General features: G+C 47.7%; 1 protein-coding gene across 1 annotated transcript in view; it reads right to left on the bottom strand.

Moving 5' to 3' along the window:
* The window catches only part of LOC137143609 (progonadoliberin-2), a 28528-nt gene that overhangs the window by 907 nt on the left and 4447 nt on the right, over positions 1 to 23174 (bottom strand). The window contains exons 2-3 of the mRNA XM_067533476.1: positions 1274 to 1438; positions 88 to 171 (exon numbers count right to left, since the gene is read on the bottom strand). Of these exons, the coding sequence (XP_067389577.1) occupies positions 88 to 171; positions 1274 to 1438 (249 nt within the window). The remainder of the gene's footprint in view (positions 1 to 87; positions 172 to 1273; positions 1439 to 23174) is intronic.

Below are 23174 nucleotides of genomic sequence, written 5' to 3'. Positions count from 1 at the left end.
GGATCGTTCACTACTGCCCCATTTTTGCCACCTCTGCTAAATGCAGATTAACAAGCAGGTGCTCTGGTAGCTGCTTGTTGCTCTTACCAGTAGCGTGTTCACAATGGTTTTCCTTGGATTTCTCAGATAAGCACACTCTTCCCCGTCACACAGTTTGATTTCTTCTGAAGCCTGAACTCACAAACAAAACATAAATAAATTCTAGGGTTTGGATGGCTATAGGGTCTTTCATCCCTAAGTCAAATCCAGCCCTGCACTGTCATGAAGATATTTATATTTACAATTAGGGGGAAAGAAACAAGGAATATATAAATCCTCATGCAGTGGAGTATACGCCTGGGTGAGCAGGTGACAAACTTCCACTATGGACTGGTTATTACATAATTGTCCACTGGGGAGTGTCTTGTACTTTCCTCTGAAGCTGCTGGTTCTAGCCATTATGAGAATCAGGATATTGGACTAAAACTAAATGAATGACCAGTCTGATCTGATACAGCAATTCCTATAACCCTAGAAGTGAAAGTGTTACCATGACTGTTTGGTGTCCTGTGTGAAATGAGTTAGTAGCCTCAGTGCAACTCCTAGCAGACCAGGGCCCACAGGGTATTTTTCTGTTAACGGAGCTATGCATTACCTAGTATTTCTCTGTTACCTCTTCAAGCCCTTCCAATGTGCATGAAATCTGCTGAGCTATTATGTCTGGATATTGGACAGTGATAAAATTCAGTTAGTTCAGATTAGGGAGGAAAAATCCCCCAAACTTCTGAATTCATAGATGGAGCCATTCTCCATATGGAGCTGCCCTGAAGGGCAGGTGACATGCTGCAGGAAAAGAGGAAATGGTGCATGTTTTAAAGCTAGCGTGTGAAAGCACTAGTCAGTCGAAGGCTGTCCAGCTTTGGCCCTCTCCCAATTGTCTTCTCTTCCCAGTTGTATCTGTCAAGATGCCCCAGCTGTGCAGATCAGAAGAACCCTGAGCCTTTGGGTCAGTTTGGATCCTGATCTGTGTCTGAAGGCTGGGCGCTCTGGGCGGTGAGCACAGGGCTGGGAAGTTGGCGATGAAATGTTTCTCTCTATGTATGTTAGCGTTTTCATTAAGGACCTGATCCTGAGAGGTGCTGAGCACCCACAATTCCCACTGGACCCCATGTGAGTGCTAAGCACCTCCCAGGATCAGTCCTTAAATTAGGACTGCAGACTGGGATGTATTTAGAGCATACGGTGGGCTTTCAAGCAATACGGACGATCCCCCCAGGGAAAGGCTGGCACTCACTTCTGGAGTCTGTGACAAATCTAGTTCTCTTTTTCCTCCAGGATACCAGCCGTGGGACCAATGCTGAGCGCTCGACAGGTGGGTGCTGACTGCTAGCACCACAAAGAGCAAGAGCAGAAGAGGCCGTTGACATGCCATGGTGCTGTCTGGCTGAATGGGGAGATCCTGCAAGGAGAAGGAAGGCAAGCGTCAAACATGGTACGGGAGCAATCAGCAGATGGACAGGTCCCACAGTGCTCATGGTTCTAGAGTCATAGGATAGGCAGTGCCTCATTTCCTAGCATGCATTACAGTGCATACACAGGCAGCATTGCCCACTGGAAAAGAGATGGGAACAGGGAGCTTGGACACTGGGTTCTCTTCCTAACTCTCTTGCTGGCTGACCCTGGGCAGGTTGCTTTTGTGTCTGTGTTCCTTACCTGTATAATATGGATAACACTCATCTGCCTGGCAGGGTGGTTGTGAAGTCTAATAGGTTAACATCAGTAACAGCCCATCAGGCCCTCGGATAAAAGAAACTTGGGCTAATGCTGTTCTCAGTCCCTTTAGAAGCCAAGTCCTACAGATAGATCTGGCCAAAAGAGCTAATGTGATCCTGGCATCCATAAACAGAGGACTCTTGAGTAGGAGTAGAGAAGTTAGTTAGTATCTGGCACTGGTGCCACCACTGCAGGAATATTGTATCCAGTTCTGATGCCCACAATTCAGGAAGGTGGTTGATACACTGGAGAGGGTTCAGAGAAGAGTCATGAGAATGATTAAAGGATTAGAAAACATGCCTTATAGTGATAAGCTAAATAAATTGAGCTCTTTGAGTGTAACAAAGAGAAGGCTAAGGAGTATCTCGATTACAGTATAAAAGTACCTACATGGGGAACAAATATTTGATGATAGACCTCTCTCTGCTGGATGAAAGAGCCTAACATGATCCACTGGCTGGAAGTTGTAGATAGACAAATTCAGACTAAATTTTTGGCAGTGAGAGTAACTAATCATTGAAACAATTTACCAAGGGTTGTGGTGGATTCTCCATCACTGACAATTTTTAAATCAAGACGGGATGTTTTGCTGAAAGATCTGCTGTAGGAATTACTTTGGGGAAATTGTCTCGCCTGTGTTATACAGGAGGTCAGACTAGATGATCATAGTGGTCCCTTCTGGCCTTAGAATCTAAGAATTTATTAATCTGCTGGTACTACCAGGCTATGCTGCCTGATGTCACCTCAACAGGTCTCCCTACGTCCTGCCTTCAACTAAACAATCATGGGAGGGACTGATGACTGCACTACAACTTACAGCAGTGTAAAGCAAAAGGGGATTACTCTGGATTTACTCCAGTACCTCTGGAAACCACACTGAGGTCAGTGGCATTACTCTGGCCTTACACCAATGTAACTCAGAGCAGGATTGAGCCCATAGTATTGTGGCGGTTGTACTGACTGGGGAAGGGAAGGAGTTGCTGACCCAAGAGGTCTGTCCCAGGATTCCCTGGTGCAGACTTGAGAGAGCAGGGCAAAGCTAAAAGCTCTGAATGTGTTCCACTGAAACTATACAGCCAAAGTCTGCAGTCCGCTTTGCTGTCTTTGTTAGGACAGTTTGCATCTGGGGTACTCTGTTGCCATCCCTTTGCCAGCACCTAACTGCATTTGTTAGGTGGCTCTAACCTAAGTGCCAATCCACCATCTGTCTCACATACTGGTCAATGGTATTCTTGAGCCACTGAGCACAATGTGAGCAGTGGCTGTGATTTCATCAATATCCTAAATCTGGGAGAGAAGCCTGTAATTTTACCCTCTTTATTTTACAACCTAAAGAAACTGAAATAACAACTTCATACCAATACTTTGTTCTTCTCTAGCACAGGGGGCCCTGAAGTACTTTATGACTATCAATCCAATCCCCTAACCTCTCAAGGGAATTATTTTACTTCTTTTAAATGTGGGCATGTCAAGATGTTAAGTGACTTTCCCAAAGCCACAGAGCAAGTCCGTGGCAGAGCTGTGACTAGAACCCAGAAACCTTGATTCCCCCTGTGCACCCCAGGCAACAGTTTGTTACAGTTTGCAGCATTTCCCCATTCCTCCAGACACTGCCATCACAAACTCTTCTGGTAACCTAATATCTGAACACGTCTCTGTGATTGGGGTTTAGCATGATCTCAGTCAGGATTTAAAGCATTCTCAGTCAAGTACCAGATCTGTCATTACCTAAGGATGGAATTTCATTCATTCATGGCATAAGTTAATGCCCTATAAGCAATGACTAAATTTCCTTCAGCTCCATCTCAAAGTTTTCTCTCTCTCTCTCTCTTTTCCTGAAGGCTCGGGGGTGTTGAGTCTGTAACAACCCAATCCTCTTCAAGGCTCTGACAGTGATCAAAGACCACAAGCACTTGGCTATTGTGGGGCTTAGTGCAGGCTAGATAGAGATTAGATTGGATCCCACAAGGCGCTCTCACTAATTTTAAGAATATTCATTATAAAAATTTCCCCCCCTCCCCTTTTTTTAAAGCAACTTCATAACTAACTTCTGAGACATATCCAGCCTGAAGCAGTTTGATACCATCTCTGGGCTAACACTTCTGCAGGGGAATTAACTCTATGCTCAACAGCTATTGCGGTTCATCTGCCGTTTCAAAATATTACCATCTTAACAAAAGAAAGTCAGATCAGCTATTCTACAATTAAGATATTGAAGCTGACAAGAGGAAGGCAAGCCAGCACCTTGCTGCTGAAATATTCAGATTGTCTGAGGCTGAATAGCGACTATTTACCGTTTTGTTTTAATATCTATACAGCAAATTCTGACTCCAGTTTCAACAGTGAAAAGCTGGAGGAATTCTACTGGAGCCACTCCAGATTTACACTGTCTGCAGAATTTGGCTGTATGAAAAATAATCGCATAGATGAAATCCATTTGCATTTAACATCTTTAGGATACCATGTGCCCCCAGAAGTACTTCTGTTATCATTGGCTTATAACTAACACGGTTTGCAAAGCATGAGAGAAGTTTAGTTACTCACCTAGTCTCGATCTCCAGCTCACTCAGTCTTTAGACTTCAGTGAAGCCTGCACAGTTTGCTCTCAGTATTTATACCATCCCCTGTGTGCTTCAGTGTAATTGGTCTCCCACTCTGCTGGGGCTGCCTCCTGACGTTCATTGCATACTCTGCTGATGACAACATGCAAGGATAGGTTTAAGCCCTCTTGCCACCAGGATGGTGCTCTGCTGAGACAGTATAGGGAAAGGGTCTTTTGGGAACACCCGCCTGCCAGCTCATTAGCTGGCAAAGACTCCCTGAACTCCACAGTGGAAGTTTCCTTTTGTCCATAAGCAGATGGGAGCAGAGTTGCTCACTTACATGACACTCTTGGATTGTGAGGCGGTTGTCAACCGTGCCAGACATCCAACTTAAACAGTAGCTCTTCAGCATCTGCTGTTGTCTGGGGAGATGAAAAGCCTCTTGTGTGAGGCCTTTCACTAATGAGCACGGGAGCTGAGTGTCTCAATGCGCATGAGATCAGGGGGGCCGCTGGAGGTGGGGTCAGTTGGTCGGATCTGGGCTTTTGGCCCTGGGCCTTTATAGAGAGTGGGGCCCGTTGTGGAGCTTGCATCCAGAACCAAACTCAGGGGTTCTCAGAGCCAGGATTTTGACTCATGCTGATTTCTAGCTAAGAGATTCCCTCCAGCTCTTACTGGCATATTGCATCTGCCCAAACTAGCTTATATGCCCATTGCAGGCAGCTGGGATTTATTTTGTTTGCGTACTCCATGCGGATGCAGTCCAAGGCTGGCGAAAGAGGTGGCTCATCTAATTGGTTAAGATTGCCATAAGATACTCTAACACAAGATCTGTCCAGCAGGGGTGGCTTGAATTAAGATACAATTAATAGACCAAAATGAGACCTGCTGCAAGAAAGTGAAATTTCCAGTGCAGTCAATGGGAATTGCATCTGCTTACCCAGAGGCTGCATTTGGACTAATGCATGGGTGATACTGGGATACACCACAATGTGGAGAATCAGACAATTAGGGCTAAGGAAGATGTAATGAAAAGAAGTAGTTTAGAACTAAAGATGGGCCCAGATGGGAAGCTCAGATCCCAAACCCCCTCCTCCCCATGCAAGATTTGCAGGCATTTAAATCCAGATCCGAGCACATACTAGAACTTATTGAAAAAACATCCCAGAGGAAATTCTGATATTTTGACATTTGTTTTTGCCTTGAATCAGGATGAAAAGTCAAAACATCAAAATGTTTAATGCAACAGAAAGTTCAGAAAAATTTAGATTTGAAAATGTCAGAATGGTTCACTTTGGGTAGGTTGATCTTAATCTGCATCCACCTGAGCTGCTACAGTGCCTCATGGGAATTGTAGTTCTGGTGCCTCATGCCCCCATTCTCCCCATTGCCTGGGCTCCGTGGTCAGACTACATTCCATGATGCACTGTGTTCTCTTCCTCTGGCAGGGTTGCTGTGGTGCATCATGGGACATGTAGTCCAGCCAGGGAGCCCAGTCCTTAGGAGAGAATGGGGTCATGAGGCACCATTGCACTTCCCTGAAACAAAACGTTTTTAGATTTTCCTGATGGAAAAACAAACATTTTGGCAAAAAATCAACACTTTCTCCTCAGAAAATGTACATTTTCTGTCAAAACAACATTTTGATTGGAAAATTCCAAACCAGCTCTACCTCACACTGAAACAGGCTGAACTGGAATCCCAAACGGCTCAGGTTGCATAAGTAACTTCTGAGACCTATCCAGCCTGAAGCAGTGTGAATTTGATGGCCTGGGCTCATCTGTTTTGTGCTGGTCTAAACAGGAGACAATCAGGATGGCTCATTGACCTAAATAAATAAATAAACCAATAATCATCACTGGTCTTTATGTGACACATTCCAGCCTGAAGAACCCCGAGGCACTTTGCTGGCAAACTACTGTACAAACCACTGAGAAACATCCCTTCATCCACCGGTGCATTGACCCATGGCATCCAATGCAGCAGCTGTCCATGGCGTATGACAGCACTTCCCAACCCATGGCCCAGGGGCCAAAAGTGGCCTGCAGGATCTTTCAGAGTGGCCCGCTGCTCCCCTCCCACTGGCTGCAGAAGGGACCTGCTGCCAAAGGACTTAGGCAGAGCGTGTTGCCACGGGGCTACAAGACCAGTGCAGGCTCCTCCTGCAGCCAAGCGGAGTGGAGATCAGCACTCCCTTCCCTCTGCCTGTACCAGGAAGCACGGCAAAGTGCGCCACCTGGGTCCCTAGGTGCTGGGGGCACTGATCTCCCATTCCCCTGGCTGCAGAAGGGGAGCCACTGCCTAGGGACCCAGGTGGAGCACAGGGGGCTACAGGATGTGTGCGGTTTCCCTGCTGCAGCCAGGGGACGGGCGATCAGCAAGGACTCCTTCCGTCTGGCTGCATGGGAGGTGAGGGGGGATGCTGGCATTGACTAGTGGCCCTTCACGGTTGTAAAAATGATAACTGTGGTCCTCGAGCCAAAAAGGTTGGGAACCACTGGTATCTGACATCAGTACACACCAGTTCAGGACAGGATCTGACTGGGAATACTGTATCCAACTCGTATTGCAGGGGAATATAAATGGGCAGAATATGCACTCTTCCTTGGGTGGAATTTGGCTTGGACTCCCGCTTCACCTGCTCAGCTCCCACGCAGAGTGCCATGGGATCTGTAATGATCACAGACAGCCCAGGTGTTGGTTTTACTTGTCCAAAAGGTGACACTTCCAGCAACGGAGCTCCCCGCCACACCATGCTAGCGGAGACATTCACACTAGGATCTTTATTAAGGTGAGGCCATGAAAACTGGGATCAGTATCCCTGCTGAGAGTGCTCTGTCACTGGCGAGAATTCTCCTGTTAGCGCCTCCTGTATCACTGCATCCCAAGCTGACGTGAAAAGCAGGTGGGTATTTTGCAGCCCAGGCATTCTGACATCTGCTCTTTGTCTAATAGGGAAAATGTAACCTTGCCACTGAGTGGGGTTAAACTCATCTTGTGAACGGACAGGCAAACACAGCATTTGTAAATTAACTTATTTCCGAGACAGCGGACGGTGTGGTAGGTTTTGCCCTCTTTTTATTACTACATGAATCTCCTCTTTCAGCCCTTCTGACCCTGCCTTAAAAACCTTAATAAGCAATTTGCTTTGGACCCTTTCGACTTTGTTAGTTCATTGATGCCTCCTTCGTCCCTTTCTGTGGATACATGCATGACGACTGTAAGAGAAAGCTTAATACCAAATACAAAGCTGCCGCATTTATATCAGGTGCCTCATCCCAAAGGAGCACAAACAGAATGACCAGAAATGCAGCCCGCATTGCTTTGTCTCCCACGCAGAGGCAACCACCTCTGGGATGGAACACGGTTAATTAACAATGCCCCACAGCATCACACTACCGTTCAGCACAGACACGATGATACACGCCGTAGTTGAAACTGTGGTGGGCAGCACGTCATTCCCAAAGTTAGACTCTGGCCAGGATAGCAGCTAACAGCCCTACTATACAAAGAGTACCCAGGGATCTCGATGGGCACCATTATCAAAATTTACATCTGTAGAGAGCCAGAGAGGGACCTTCTCTAAGGGGAAAGAGGGAATGGCCTCTCTGATGGAAGTGTCACAAAGATGGGGGCTAGTTCCTAATGTGGTTTATGAGAAGTGGGATGAATAATCTGTCAGATAAGCCACTGGACGGTTTTCAGCTGATGCAGACTGGTATCTTTAAACACTAAATGTACAACTCAGCTTACTACACACCTCTCCTTTCATTGCTTCCCTTTAGTGAGATCTGGGGGAGAGGCAGGAAAAGAGCAGAACATAAGACCAGAACACAGAACCTCCTGAGTGCCAGCTCTGACACGGACTTGCTGTGTGACCATATGCGTGTTACTTAACATCCCAGCCTTTGTTTCCCTTCCTTCAAAATCAGGCTAATAACAATTCCTGATTTCACAGGTGGTTGTGAAATGAAAATAAGTGACTAATAGCACAATCCTCTGGGACTATGAAAAGTGCTATATAAATACTGAAGGGCGTGTTCATTTTGCTGGTGCTTACAAAACAACTAAGACTAGCAACTCCAGAACATGAAGGAGAATTGCAAGGGAAAGTTTGGGACCTGAATATCGATGGTTATTTGAACTGGAAGGAAAGGAAGAAGGTGCTCTCATTCCTAGCTGCAGCCTGGATGTTCAGATTGCCTTTCAGAAGAATTGGGAGTGCTTTTTAGTCCAAGATGAAAGCTCCCTCCCAACAATAACGAAGCTGGGGTCACGTACAGAAGGGACTAACGCTGCCAAGTCAAAGTCCTGGCCGGGGAAGGAAAAGACACTGCTCTGGGTACTAAAGCCTTCAGTCGTTGTTGGCAACTTCAAGCCAGTGCACAGATGGGGATCTCAGTGCGCAGATGGGAATGGCAGAATCTCACAGTGTATTGGCCAAGTGGAACAACAGGCTGGTTCTGATGTCACAATGCTCAGTATATGGAAATATCCCGCTGTCTCCACAGGCATCTGCTTGAACTTCAGAATAACTTCATTTGGAGAAGTGCTGGCATCACCCTAGGAGAGGAAACTTAAGACTTATCTCTGGTGATGGTAATACCCTGCAGCCCTACAAAACAAGGCTTCCTGAGGGCTGTGATAGCACCTGGCAGGCCCATTGTGATGAGCTGGAAGAGCAAAATGCTGTCCTGTACAGATTCACAAATTAATTATCTGTCAGGGGTGTCCACACAGGGGGAGCCTCCTGATTCATGCAGTGATTAGCATTCATGCTAAACTCTCATGCTCCAGGGCATAAATTAGTTGCTGGAAAGGTCAGGAAGGAAGACTTTCCTCTTGCGTACAGCAACAAACATTGTGCAGGTGCATGGAGGGCTGTAGTTTGCCTTTCCTGGACGTAGGTCATTGCCAGAGGAAGAAGATCAGACATGATCAAGTGGCCTGATGTGGCGTAATGAACCCTATGTGACCTATAGCAAGAACCCACCAGGATCCTCATAATTATATGTGTTACAGTAACATTTAGAGACAGTCCCTGCTCCAAACAGCTTAGAATCTAAATAGATGAGAGAGAGGAAGTATTGTGATCCCCATTTTGCAACTGGAGAACTGAGGCAATGAGTTTGGTCCAAAGCCCACTGACCTAATGGGAATCTTACCATTAACTGCAATGGGCTTTGGGTCCAGCCTTAAGTGATTTACTCAAGATCACACAGGAAGTCTGTGGCAGAGCTGAGAACTGAGCCAGATCCCCTGAGTCATACTCCAATGCCTTAAACAGAGCCCATTCCTTCTATTCCTTCCATCACATTGTCAGGGCTGGAGCCACTGAAATCACTCAAGTCCCACCAGGGAAGCACTTGGCCCAGTATATGTTTTAAAAGCAAATATTCTTATGTCTGTTACTAACATCCCTCCAACTATTACAGCCAAACATTTCAGTCAGTGAATTTACTTAGCGCCATGGATGCTTTTGGACTATTTTTGGCATTTCACTTGCCATGGAGAGTGACACTAGACTAGTCAGTTTCACGTCTGTTTCAAATCAATCTCATATTCTGGTTCTCATGCACTAGCTGATTAGTCCAAGGCCGCAATGGCTGGGTTGCAGTCAGTGCAGGGGAATCGCAATTGGGTTCCATAGGGATTTTTTTTTTTTTAAAGACGGGAAGTATTTCCATGGGCTTAGGTTAGAAAGTGTTTTAAAATCACCTACATTTTTGGAAGCAAAGTTGACTGGACATTGTGCCCTTGATTCCATAATATGCTATGTTTCTGTAGCACCTGGCATCCGAGGGCTTGTCAGCCCGGTGCAAACATTAGCGAGCGAAGTCTCTCAACATCCCTGTGACGATGTAACTGTCATTAGCTTCGGGTTATAGATGAGGAAACCGAGGCCCTAAGAGGCCTGTGGCAGGAATAGAAACTAAATCCCCTGCTTCCCAGCCCTGTGCTTTAACCCTAACACCATTTTGCTGCTCAGGTTCTCCAGAGGCAGCTTTGATCTAGTGGCTTGAGTGCAGGGCAGAAATTCAGGACTCCTGGATTCTGTTTCTAGTGATGCTGCTCACTCACGATGTGATCTTGAGCAAGTCATTTGACTACCCAGTGCCTCGGTTGCCCAGCCTGTGAAAAAAAGATGGCTGCTCACCTGCCTTGCTAAAGCGCATTGAGCATGATGATGAAAAATTCTATTTAAATGGAAAGCAGTGTTCCTAATGAATGCCTGAACAGCGCTTTGAGAAGCTGGGATGAAGGATGCGACAGAAGTGCAAATCATTAGTAATACATTTAGCATGAAACCTGTGCAAAGTTGCTTTAAATGTTCCCTTAGAAATAGAAAGAGGAGCTGAGACAGGGGCTAGTTAGGAGGGGGGTTCTACCATTTCTTAGGTATTCTGAGCAAATCTAAAGCAGGATTAAAGCAGGCCAACCTGCCAGCAGCATGATTTCAGCAGTCACTGTCTTTTCCTTCTGGAATAGAAAACTTGCAAGTTAATGCTTAAGTATGACCATAGCTAACTTCTCTCCCCCTGCACCTCCTCCCTTTCAGAGCCTTCTGCACACAGGGTTAATTGGAGAGCACTGTTGAGAAAAAGAACTATTAATGAAAGAATAGAGGTGATTTAAAGGTCAAGTTGACTCAAGGTTCCAAAGCAAAGATCCAGAGCACAGTCAATAAGCTCATTTCTGTCCATGTCACTTTATGGCAGCCATGAAATGTAAACACATGGCTAGAGATGGGTGAACAATACCCAGGTGGGAATTTAGTCCATGGATGTAGCTCTTCCTTCTGATGGTAAATTATCCCCAAACAGATCATGATTTCCGTTCATTTATTCACCATGCAGAATAGTTGGTGCTAACAGATTTTGGTCTATTGATTCTTTTGATCATAAACTGTTCGCCGCAGGTATTCACAATTCACACTGTTTGGTCAGCTAGATCCACAGATTTTAAGGTCAGAAGGATAATTATGATAATCTAGTCTGCCCTGCAGAGAATTTCACCCAACAATTTCTACACCAGGCCCATGGCTTCTGGCTGAGCTCGAGCATGTCTTTTGGAAAGACATCCACTCTCGATCTGAAGACCCCAAGTCTCACTGCATCTCTAGGTCAATTGTTCCAATGGTTAACAACCTTCCCTTAAATATGTGCATCCTTTCTAGTCTGAATTGGTCTAGTTTTAACTTCTGGCCTTTGGCTCGTTATGCTTTTATCTGCCAGACTAAAGACCCTTCGCAATCAGAGCTCTTCTCTCTACATAGGAATGCAGGGTATAATTTCTGCTTCATGTCTGGGTGACTTCAGCTTTGCTTTTCTCAGAGAAAGGGTGGACTAGGGAAGAGATCTGTTTAGGAACATACGCACACACAGATAAACAAGGCCAGGGAATTTCAGGAAATTACAAACCTTTTCCTCTTCTCTTTCGCACAAGGAAGAAGCATTTGATGCAGCAATCTACAGGGACCACAGATTTAAAAATAACCTGGCTCCTTCTTGCCTGAGGAAGACAGGAAGTTATCAGCCAGGTTTATTGGCTGCCCAGTGGTCTTTCCACTCCATTTTCCCTCATCATGTTCACACCAGGTCATTGCATGTGCATGTCTGTGGGTGGCGCTGTTCATGCAGGCTGCATCCATAGCCTTCTCTGTCTGATTTCGGGTGTACGTCTGCACATTAGCTGGGTAACGAGCAGTGAAGACAGTGCAGCATGTGCTTCCTGGCACGCTAGCAAGCTGAGCACGTAGCCAGAGTCTGTGCCAGGCTTCTACACCTGTGTGGAAGCCTGGAGGTCCATGTTGCACCTTTCCACTGTTACCACCTGCGCTAGCTGGATTCAAACTTGCTGGGGTGGACTAGCTGGGGCACAGCTTCTGATATGATGCCAGAACCGTACCTGCCTGACCACTGAGAGGCGAGGGACCAGACCTGTACACAGTTTAATGAATGGGAGCAGAAGAATTCTGAAACTTTCGTAATGCCATTATGTAAATCAGTTACACATCCTCACCGCAATGTCATATCACCGCAGGGAATGCCTCAGTTCCCCATCAGTGACGGGGCAATGTCTCTCTGTCACACAGAGTGGTGAGGACAAAATCCTCATGTGGGGGAAGGGCTGCTCAGGCACTACAGTGATGAGGGCCATATAAGGAGGAGCCATTCCAAACAGTGCCGCCTCGGTAGCCTTCTGGGCAGTGAGGGGAATATGGAGATTTGAGCGGATGCTAAGAAAATATTATGTGTGGGTGGGACACTTTACCCAAGTTAGCAATAGTGGATCAAGAGCAGAGCAGCTTCTGCCTAAGGATCTCAAAGCACTTGGACAAACAGCTTCCCAAGCCCCTTGCAATTCAGGGAAGCACTAGCCTCATTTTACAGCTGGGCAAACTGCAGCCCAAAGAGGGGGAGTGATGTGCCCAGGGTCACTCAGCTGGCCAGTGGCAGAGCCAAGAATAGGACCCAGTTCTTCTGCAGCCCAGTCCTGTGCTTTAACCACTAGATCTGGTTTCCTGCTTTCCCCTCCCCCCCCCTTGGGGGACAGGTTAGGAAGAGGGAGCTGGGGAAACAAACATCCAGCGTCACAGCACAGTCTCATTGTCTGGCCCATTGCTAGTAGCTGGTCACTCGGTGCAGGAGTTCCTGGGAGAACTCTGTGCCCTGTGTTAAACAGGGGAGGCAAGGTGATCATAACGGCCCCTTCTAGCCTTAAGATAGATGAAGCAGAGGATCAGTGGGTTAAATGCCTCCTTGCCCCCTACAGCCTGTCAGCCTCAGCAGGCTCTGCCCTGGCGTAGAGCAGCCACTGCTCACACTGGCTTGCTGGCCAGGTCCTAGGTTTCTAGCAGTAGGGGCTGTTTGTACCAGCTGGAACCCGTGTCTCAGGCCCATCCCTAGATCCTTGCATGGGGGGGGGGGGGGTGAAGAGGGGCCTGCGCCTCATAGCTACACCATCAGAGCCTTCATCTGTTCGCTGTAAGTCACAGCTGCTGCCGTGCGCCTGGGCGGGGAGGCAGAGGTCATTGCTGCACTTCAGAGCTGCTGGTGACATTTACTCAGTGCTGGTTTCCACCCCGCCGTGATTGTCAGGAAGGCAGATGTGACTTTACGTGCCTCAGCCGGCAAAGCATGAAATGTCACTGCCTGTTACAAGTGCTGCTCCTCTGAGGCCGAGCCCCACTGTCAGCCAGAAATACGCCTCTGACACATGGCGGCGGCGGCTCCACTGATCTCACTGCACTCCCCAGCTGAGGGAACCTTTGAAGCCGCTCTCCTGATTTTTAACTAGGGGAAGCTGCAGGAGGCGTTCCATAAAGGTGACCCAGATTTGGGAGCCAGGGCCAAGGGACACGGCGAGTTCCTCAAGAGGCATTTGTAGGGTGCGCTCATCACTGTAGCAAGAGACAGCAGGATCACCTCTGGAAGGCAGGGCCTCTGCTCCCTTCTCGTATGAGGCTGGCTGCCCACAGCGATAGGAGCTGCTGATCGAGTCCCGCTGTGCTGGGGGCTGTTCCTACACAGTTGCTTAGAGGGAAGCTGGCGTGAGCAAGCATGACGTGCAGTGAGATCTGCAGGGGGCAAGATCTGAGTTCGGCTTGAGCTGCTGCAGAACTTCTCTCCCTTTTGGGGGCCTTGCACGTCCTCGTCCGCCCACCCCAAGAGGAAGCCTGGGCTCTGTCAGCTGTGCAGTGTGGGGGGAGCAGAGAGCTGGTCCGGAGCCCCTTGTTGCTCTTCACATAAAGGTGAGAACCTCAGACTGTGCCCAGCATTCAATGAGCATTCAATTCAATTCAAGTGTAGGGTGTACACCTGCACCACCTGGCTCTGCTTGGCTTGTGGGTTGCTGTCTATTTCCCTGCTGAGGTTTCTGGGTAGCCCCGGGGCTCAGCTTCCAAAGGAGTGAGCAGTAGCCTAGTCTGGGAGAGACAAACACAAAGGGCAATGTTGCTAGGTCCATATTTGGACCAATGGGCATGGCCATTTGTCCAGTCAAAGGTGGCGGGAGGCATTTCTGGCCCAGGTGCATAGAATCGCAGGACTGGAAGGGACCTTCAGAGGTCTTCTAGTCCAGTGTTTCTCAACCTTTTAAGAAGCAAGGACCCCCTAACTTCTGAAAATTTTAATAAGTGCCCAACACTCGATTTTCCACAGGATTTTATATTAACAGACTAATGTGAGCCGTATCTTGGAAGAAGGGCTGAGTATATAAGACCATGATATGACAGATGTCAGATCTAGTGTGGGTAGGGTTATCAGCTTTACACCAGGGGTGCGCAACTCAAGTATGTACCTGGGCTAGAGGCGATGTTGGCCAAAGCTAGGAGGCTTTGAGCAGCATGCCAGTGCTGGGGAATATAAAACACCATGCCAAATTTTTGCCATAGATTTGAGAGGAGGAAGGGGTGAGAGAGAGACAGGGAAGGAGGGCGAGAGAGAGAGACAGGGAAGGAGGGTAACTGGTAAAATCTGGGGCTGTCATAGAGCAGTGAAATTGACAAGTTGTCTGGGCACTGGGCTTTGAGCCAGGAAGGGGGGCTGCCGCCTGGCTGCCAGCCCGGGAGGTGGGCGACTGCCACCCAATCCGAGCTGGGGCAGAGGAGGGAGGCTTCTGCGCCGGCTGGGACCCAGGGATGTGGGCAGGCAGCTGCTGCCCATCTTCAGGCCGGGGCACTGGAGGCTGTCCCTCAGCTTGGAGCCGGGGTGCGGGTGGCTGCCACTCAGCTGCGAGCCCAGCTCACAAGATGCAGGAGGCTGCCACCGGGCTCCCACCTGGCAGCTAGGACCCGGTGGGATGTGGATGACTACTGCCCGCCATCCCCAGAAGTTGGGGGCTGCCGCCCGTCTCCCAGCTCGGAGCTGGGACCTGGCAGGAAGCAGGCTGCTGCTGCCCACCTCCCCCAAGAGGCGGCAGCTGCCACTCACTTCTCAGCTGGGAGCTGCAACCAGGTGGGAAGCCGGCAGCTGCTGCCCACCTCCCCCAGAAGCTGGTGCCTCCCACCCGCCTCCCACCTGGGAGCTGTGACAGGGCGAAAAGCGGGCGGCTGCAGCCTGCCTTCCCCAAAAGCTGGGGGGCTGACACACGCCTCCCAACTGGGACTGGGTGGAAAGCGGACTGTGGCCACCCGGCTTCCCCAGAAGTCAGCAGCCGCTGCCGACCTCCCCTTCACTCTGTTTTTTCCTGGATACCCCCTGCCTGTGTCTCATGTAGCCCCAGGGTATGCGTACCACAGGTTGAGAAACTATGTTCTAGTCCAGTCCCCTGCGCTCAAGGCAGGACTAAGTATTATCTAGACCATCCCTGACAAGTGTCTGTCTAACCTGCTCTTAAAAATCTCCAGTGATGGAGATTCCACAACCTCCCTAGGCAATTTGTTCCAGTGCTTAACTACCCTGACAGTTAGGAAGCTTCTCCTAATGTCCAACCTAAATCGTCCTTGCTGCAATTTAAGTCCATTGCTTCTTGTCCTAGTCTCAGAAGTTAGGAACAATTTTTCTCTCTCCTTGTAACAACCTTTTATGTACTTGAAAACTGTTATATCCCCCCTCAGTCTTCTCTTCTCCAGACTAAATAAACCCCATTTTTTTCAATCTTCCCTCATGGATCATGTTTTCTAGATGTTTAATCATTTTTGTTGCTCTTTTCGGGACTTTCTCCAGTTTGTTCACATCTTTCCTGAAATGTGGCACCCAGAACTGCACACAGTACTCTTCCTGAGGCTTAATCAATGTGGAGTAGAGCAGAAGAATTGATTCTCATGTCTTGCTTACAGCACTCCTGCTAATATATCCCAGAATGAAGTTTGTTTTTGCAATAGCGTTAAACTATTGACTCATATTTAGCTTGTGATCCACTGTAACCCCCAGATCCCTTTCCGCAATACTCCTTCCTAGGCAGTCAGTTCCCATTTTGTATGTGTGCAACTGATTGTTCCTTCCTAAGTGGTGCATTTTGCATTTGTCCTTATTCAGTTTCATCCTATTTGCTTCAGACCATTTCTTCAGTTTGTCCAAATCATTTTGAATTTTAAAAAGCACTTTCCAGCTTCGTATTGCCCACAAACTTTGTAAGTGTACTCTCTGTGCCGTTATCTAAATCACTGAAGATATCAAACAGAACCGGACCCAGAACTGATCCCTGCGGGACCCCACTCTATATGCCCTTCCAACTTGACTGTGAACCACTGACAACTACTCTCTGGGAATGGTTTTCCAACCAGTTATGCACCCACCTTATAGTAGCTCCATCTAGGCTGTATTTCCCTAGTTTGTTTATGAGAGGGTCATGCGAGACAGTATCAAAAGCCTTACTAAAGTCAATATATACCACATCTACTGCTTTCCCCCATCCACAAGGCTTGTTATCCTGTCAAAGAAAGCTATCAGCTTGGTTTGACACAATTGGTTCTTGATAAATCTATTTGGTTACATATCCCCTTATTATCGACCAGGCGTTTGCAAATTGATTGCTTAATTATTTGCTCCATTATCTTTCCGGATACTGAAGTTAAGATGACTGATCTCTAATTGCCTGGGTTGTCCTTATTCCCCTTTTTATAGACTGGCACTAGATTTGCCCTTTCCCAGTCCTCTGGAATCTCTCCTGTCTTCCATGACTTTTTGAAGATAATTGCTAATGGCTCAGAGATCTCCTCAGTCAGCTTCTTGAGTATTCTAGGATGTACTCCATCAGGCCCTGGTGACTTGAAGACCTCTCACTTGTCTAAGTAAATGTTTACTTGCTCTTTCCCTATTTTAGCCTCTGATCCAACCTTATTTTCACTGGCATTCACTTAAGTTAGATGTCCAATTGCTACTAATCTTTTTGATGGAAACAAACAAAAAAGACATTGAGTACTTCATTTAGCATCTACCTGGGCCTCTCAGTGGAGTGAGGATTGACACTGCTCATCTTTGAGCACATGGGGAGATTCACCACTTCGGCTAGCTCCTGAAAACACTTCCCCTTGCTGACCAACATCACTTCCACCTTGCCTGGTTCTAGCCATGGCCAGTTGCTCTAAGGGAACGACCTTGCCTTCATGCAAGGCAAAGACTCCCGTTGACCTCTGTGGGCTTGACCAGGTCCCCCTTGAGGTGGTGACCAGTAGCTGTGTCTCATCCTCCTACTGGTGACATCTGAGCCCATGGCACTGCATGTTTCCCCAAGCGGTTCACACTGGTGTTGAGTGAGATGATGAGACAGGTTGTCGTGGGGCTCTGCGTTTGAAGGCCCTTAGGGAAGTGGGTGGTAAGAAGGAACTGAGGGACAGGTGGGCCCATTCCTCCCTTTATGCCCTGGGATGGGGTGAAGGGAGAGTGAGGCACCTGGGATGCAGTTGTGGCTTCACCAGACACTGCTGGCCAAAAAGAATCTGATCTCACCTGGGTGGGGCGGACGTGCACCAAGAGTGGAAGCCACGTGGACAATCACTTGAAGAACATCTGGATATTTACTCTTAGAAGAAACACAGTTTCTGAGCATAATCTTACCAATTGTAGTTAGAGTGTGTTGGCCAACTCAGCACATCAGGATATGACAATGTGGCAGGATGCCCACGGTTATGGAGGTGGGCGGGTGCCCCAGGAAATAGAAGAGGCCAACATCCATTATGGTATTAACCCAGATTATACAACATACCTGTAGACCTGCACCAGGATGCCAAGCTACGTGCTTCTTGTCTGGAGGGTGCAATTTCTTCATAGCAACGATGGGCAGCAGGACGGTTCCATCCATCACCTAATGGCACTACGATGGCTGGCACTAAGGTCTGGCTAATGGGAATCACTCTCTCCAAGTTCAGTGCTCCTCAGCAAAGGCATGTGATGGCCTAAAGGGACTTTGTGCCACTTCCCATTCCACATTTCCAGGCTTGTTCCGCAGTGAATTCACTTAGCCATTTGCAACAGGAGAGTCCTAGGACCCTAGGAGCATCCTGTGAACAGTAGCTCCATTTTCCACAGTGGCGCCTGTGAAGCACTTTTAGCATGTGTGCAGAGACTGCCACCTGACTTCCCCAAGGCTGTCCGCCCCGGCAAGGCAGTCAGACAAAGGCAGGGGTTCTCCACCCTTTTCCAAACTGCCAACATCCAAGGAATCCCTGCCCATCTTGCTGCGACTCTTCTCCTAATTAGTAATATGAGCAAGGAAGAGTGGTCACAACACCCAATGCCTGATGGTGACCCAGGTAGGAGTCACGACCTCAGGGTGAGAACCCCTGTACTAAGGCATTTCAGCAGGTTTTGTACCTAATTCCATCCCATCTGAGGAGCTGCACTCACTCTCACACACACAACAGTGTAGCATTCAGGGAGTCAAACACCATCTGTCACACATGGATCCAGAGAGAGAGACAGGTCTGGTTTCTTTTGGAATGAGCATATTTATTTCAGAGTATAACTTACAGCTTGGCCAATGTCCCAAAATTCAGGATTCGGTCAAAGTTTATTTACAAGTTCATAGCAGTTACTGATGTTAGGATTAATGAAGGAGGCTGTACACTTGTGAAATCACTAGAAACCACATTTCCAGGTGCTGCAGAAGCAAATCTCCACTGAGAGAGGCTGGAGAGAGCACATCTTGAAAAGGCAAATAATGAAACTGCATTAAAGGGATAAGAAAGGTCACTTTTCAAGGTCGCATTGGTCCATGTCACTGCAAGGGGAAGATGAGCTCATTTAGCGCCAATCCAGAGCGTTACTCAGAGTCACGTGCCAATAGTACACAGCTGTCTAACTTTAGAAAGAGCCTTACCTCTCCCAGGTCAGCACATACACCTCCCCTCTCCGCTTGACTTGCTTCTGACAGAGCGCTACTGTTCTGCAGCCAGAGCAATGGGGGCATTACATTCCCTTGGGCAAATGCACATCCAGCCTTGGGAGAGCTGCCAGTGTCAGGAATGGCACATCACTGTGCAGCAGGATTGCATGGGGCCACAGAAGCACTCCTTGTACACGACACACAGCAGGCCCCATGTCGAGCCACTCTGGAATGGTAGGGGGTGACTCTTTGGGTCACACTTTGACCTCACTTATTCTGGTGTAAATCAGGAATAACTCCCACTGACGTCAGTGGAGTCAAAGCAGTACAGAACTGGTGTAAGTTGGAGACGAGCTCCCCTCCCTTGATTTCAGCTGTTTGTGACTCTCATAAGCAGTCCGATTGCTGGGCACCGGGGAGCTGGTTTTTTTCTCTCTTCCCCCTTCAAGACTGAGGAGGATATGGGGCATCTGAATCATCGCAGCCCTTTCAATGGAGCCCTCATGTATCCCATGCACACACGCTGACAGAGAGGCACTCCGAGTTGTCACAGCATCTTACAGGTCGGAATGGATGTCAATAGAAAAACCACTTTCAAGAGTGTTCCAGCAAAATAATTACAAGATTAAAAAAATTAAAACGTCCTGTAAAAAATATCATTCACAATGAAGGCAGCATAAAATGCTACTGCAGCTACAGAAAGGAGCAGCTGGGAGAAAACTAACCCAAGAGTTAGTCTGTTTTTGCAATGCTGGGATTTCTTGGTGAAAATCGACTGGAATGAATGGATTTACAAGCCGGGAGAGATTTAGCATAAGGTTTCTTGTTACTGGTAGCTCTGGCCCATCAGGCATTGCTGAAGAGGAAGGGACACTAAGGGGTATGTTCAGGACCCCAGCGTAAGAAAGTTAAGGAGGCCTGGCTAGCGGGAGGTCAATAGGCTCGGTTCTCCACTCGTTTACTTGATTTTAAATCAGGAGTGACCCCACTGAGGTCACTGTCAAGCACATGTGAATGGAGACTCAGGTCCACTGGCGAAATATGGCACTGATATAACGGGCCTGATCCTGAGACTTGCTGAGTACCCACAACTCATACCAGCTTCAGAGGGAGTTAAAGGGGCACAACAGAGTCCTTTTTTGTCTTCAGAATCATATCTGCTTTGTAGACACAAACCAGTTTGTGCTGCTGTTGGCCACGCAGAACGACCAAAGGGCAAGCTGGATTCTGTTCGGTTATACATCAAACCAGCACCTCCAGCTAAGTCTCCGCTGCAGATGTGAGAGACTTGGAGATGCTGACAGAGGCCAAAAGAATCCAGCTGGACTTTCAGATCCCATTGGGTGTATGTTGGGTGAAAAAGTCATCACAGTTTGGCTTGCAAACTGGGCACATTTGATCTAAACATCACTGAGACACAAAGGGCCCCAACCTGCTCTCACTGGTGTCACTAGGAACAGGGCGTATTGTCAGTCTGGAACCTCAGTTACCCTCACTCCCAGTGTGATAATACGACGATTGCAATTTGCTCCTTAGAACGGAGGCATTTGGGAGTCAGATGGCTCTTGGTGGACCGCTACAGCGGTGTAAATCAGAAGTAACTCCCTGGCAGCCAATGGAGTTGCACCAGTATGAAACTGGTGGGAGTCAGAAGAGAATTAGACCCACTGGAGTGATGCCAGCTTAAGATGGGGGTACGCAGGATCACAATCTGGCCCACTGTGTTTAAAACTCCCTTCAAAGTTCCTAACCTGGGAAGTATCATGGGGGGCCGCTGTGGGGATAACCCCACCAACATCATTGTCCCTGGGGGATGGGGGAAAATACAGTCCCTCCAGGTAAAGTGATTTCCAGGGGGTAACTGGTCATAACTTTAACAAAACCGTGGCAGGTACTTTCCACATACAGGGAATCTAGCCTCTCTACATGTGCGCGCGCTCGTGAGGAATGCGTATGTATGGGCCGGTGTGAGTGAGGACCTCAGGCAGTTACTCTCTCTGCTGGAACTAGTCTGTGCCCAAGCCACCTTGGGACCAAGTGGTGCTTACTGGGAGGGCTGTGTGTGTCCATCCCATTCAAAGAGATGCCCAGCAGCAGCTAAGTCACATTCTGGGAGCTCAGACAGGGATTTGTGCTCTGTGGGCATAGGGCTATCTTCACAGTGGGGCCCATTCCTGATGTCAGTGACAACTCTCCTACTGCCTTCAATGGGGAGTGAATCATGCCCCAGAAATGTCCATTGCTATTGATTAACTGAGTTCACCTTGGTTTGCACTGTTCTAATTTAACTACTTAATTAGAAACCAATCAAGTTTGGCAAATGATTTGGCCACAACATGGTCTGAGAGGGGGATATTCATAGGGGCCTAAGGGAGTTAAGTGCCCAAATCCTACTAAACTGCAATGGGATGCCTAACTCCCTTAGCTCCTTTGAAAATGCCAGTCTAAAGGACCCACCCTAAAGCCTCTGCTCAGGCTGATTTCCCAGTGGTGTCAATGGAAGCTTTGCTTGAGTAATGACTGCAGCACCAGGCTTTAAGTATTAAGTTGTGTAAATATTGCGCTGGGTTGTGGATGTTTGTGGTTTTTGAAGAGGGCCTTAAGGACTCACTGTATTTCATCAACCCAAATAGCAAGAGGGATGGAGCGTGAGCCTTTTAATTCGGACTATCCCTGTTTACAGAGAATTAAGTCACATTAGTTAAACATCCCGCTATCCACGCACATACTATAGAACACTTGTGCGGATCAGCTCTCAGGGGTACACATATATAGAGACAGTCATAGCATAGACGCACGGACAACACCACACCGTGGCCATTTTTAGCTTCAGTGCACAGTAAATCCACAGACTATTTGGAAAGACTTGCTCAGCACCACCCAGCAATATCCAGCAGTGCTCTTCAGAGACAGGCCCTGACATTCCAGCAGACAGTCCCCTCAATTGACTTCACAAAGCAGTGAAGGCTGACATTTTACATTTTCACTGCCACATGTATAGAAGAACTGGGAAATCCTTCGGTTTCAGATTGATACCCCAGGTTCAGAATTCATGTATGGCCTACTAACTTGGCAGACAACTAAGGTCCCGATCCTGCAAACACCTATACACATGCTCAGCTTTATATAGGCGAGTAGTTCCATTGATTCCAGTGGGACTACTCATGACAGTAAAATTAAGTGTGTTTGCAGGACTGAGGCCTAACACATGGGGGACTCCTATCAACTTCGAGTTCTGTGGAGGGAGTGGCTGCAAATTTGGCCCCAAAGACAGGTTTTCCAGACAAAATTCTATAGCTAAGGAAAATGGTCTCTTTGCAAATACAATCGGAGGGGGAGAAAAACCACACACACGCAAACCCTATAATAAAATGTAAGGAACATTTCCCAGCCCTTGAAGATCTCTGAGTCTTTTCTCTCTAACCAATCCGGTGTATTAAACAATCAAATGTGATATTTGTACAGTCAAAAGCTATGCCCAGTTCCCCATGCCCTTATACAGGTCTTCTGCATTGGGAACTTAGTCAACTTCTCAGCCACAAAAAGAACAGATTTAGCCCTATAGACATAGCTGTCTAAAAACCCAACCCTGAAGGACACTTTCTAAGGCCCTCTCCAGAAAGAATGCAGGATTTATGTTGTTTTTTGTCTTGTTACATCCTCCCCCCACATTCCCTCTCTCACACACCCTGTGATAGATCTCACTAACTCTTGCTTCACACTGGATTGCCTATGGCTATTTGTATCTCCACTGTATGTCAGCTTTCAGACTTCAGATTCTACATGAAATTGTTATCAACATTTACATTTACCTTACAGCCAAAACCAGGTGAAGGCCCCGTTGTCTAGAGATCCTAGTCTACAAACATATTAAGTGACAGTCCCTGCCCCAAGATCTTACAATCTAAAAGACAAAACACAGAATCACAGGGCTGGAGGGACTTCAAGGCTCATCTAGTCCAGCCCCCTGCACTGAGGCAGGACCAAGTAAATCTGGACCATCCCTAGCAGAAGTTTGTCTAATCTGTTCTTAAAAAACCTCCGGTGATGGAGATTCCCCAACCTCCCTTGGAAGCCTGTTCCAGAGCTTAACTATCCTTAGAGTTAGAA

The sequence above is a fragment of the Emydura macquarii genome, unplaced genomic scaffold (genome assembly GCF_026122565.2).
Source record: "Emydura macquarii macquarii isolate MOO-44397 ecotype Brisbane River unplaced genomic scaffold, CSIRO-AGI_Emac_v2 contig_3345, whole genome shotgun sequence".
Classification (NCBI taxonomy): Eukaryota; Metazoa; Chordata; order Testudines; family Chelidae; genus Emydura; species Emydura macquarii.
Note: the sequence above shows the minus strand (reverse complement) of the source record. Positions and strands in the feature narration are given on the sequence as shown.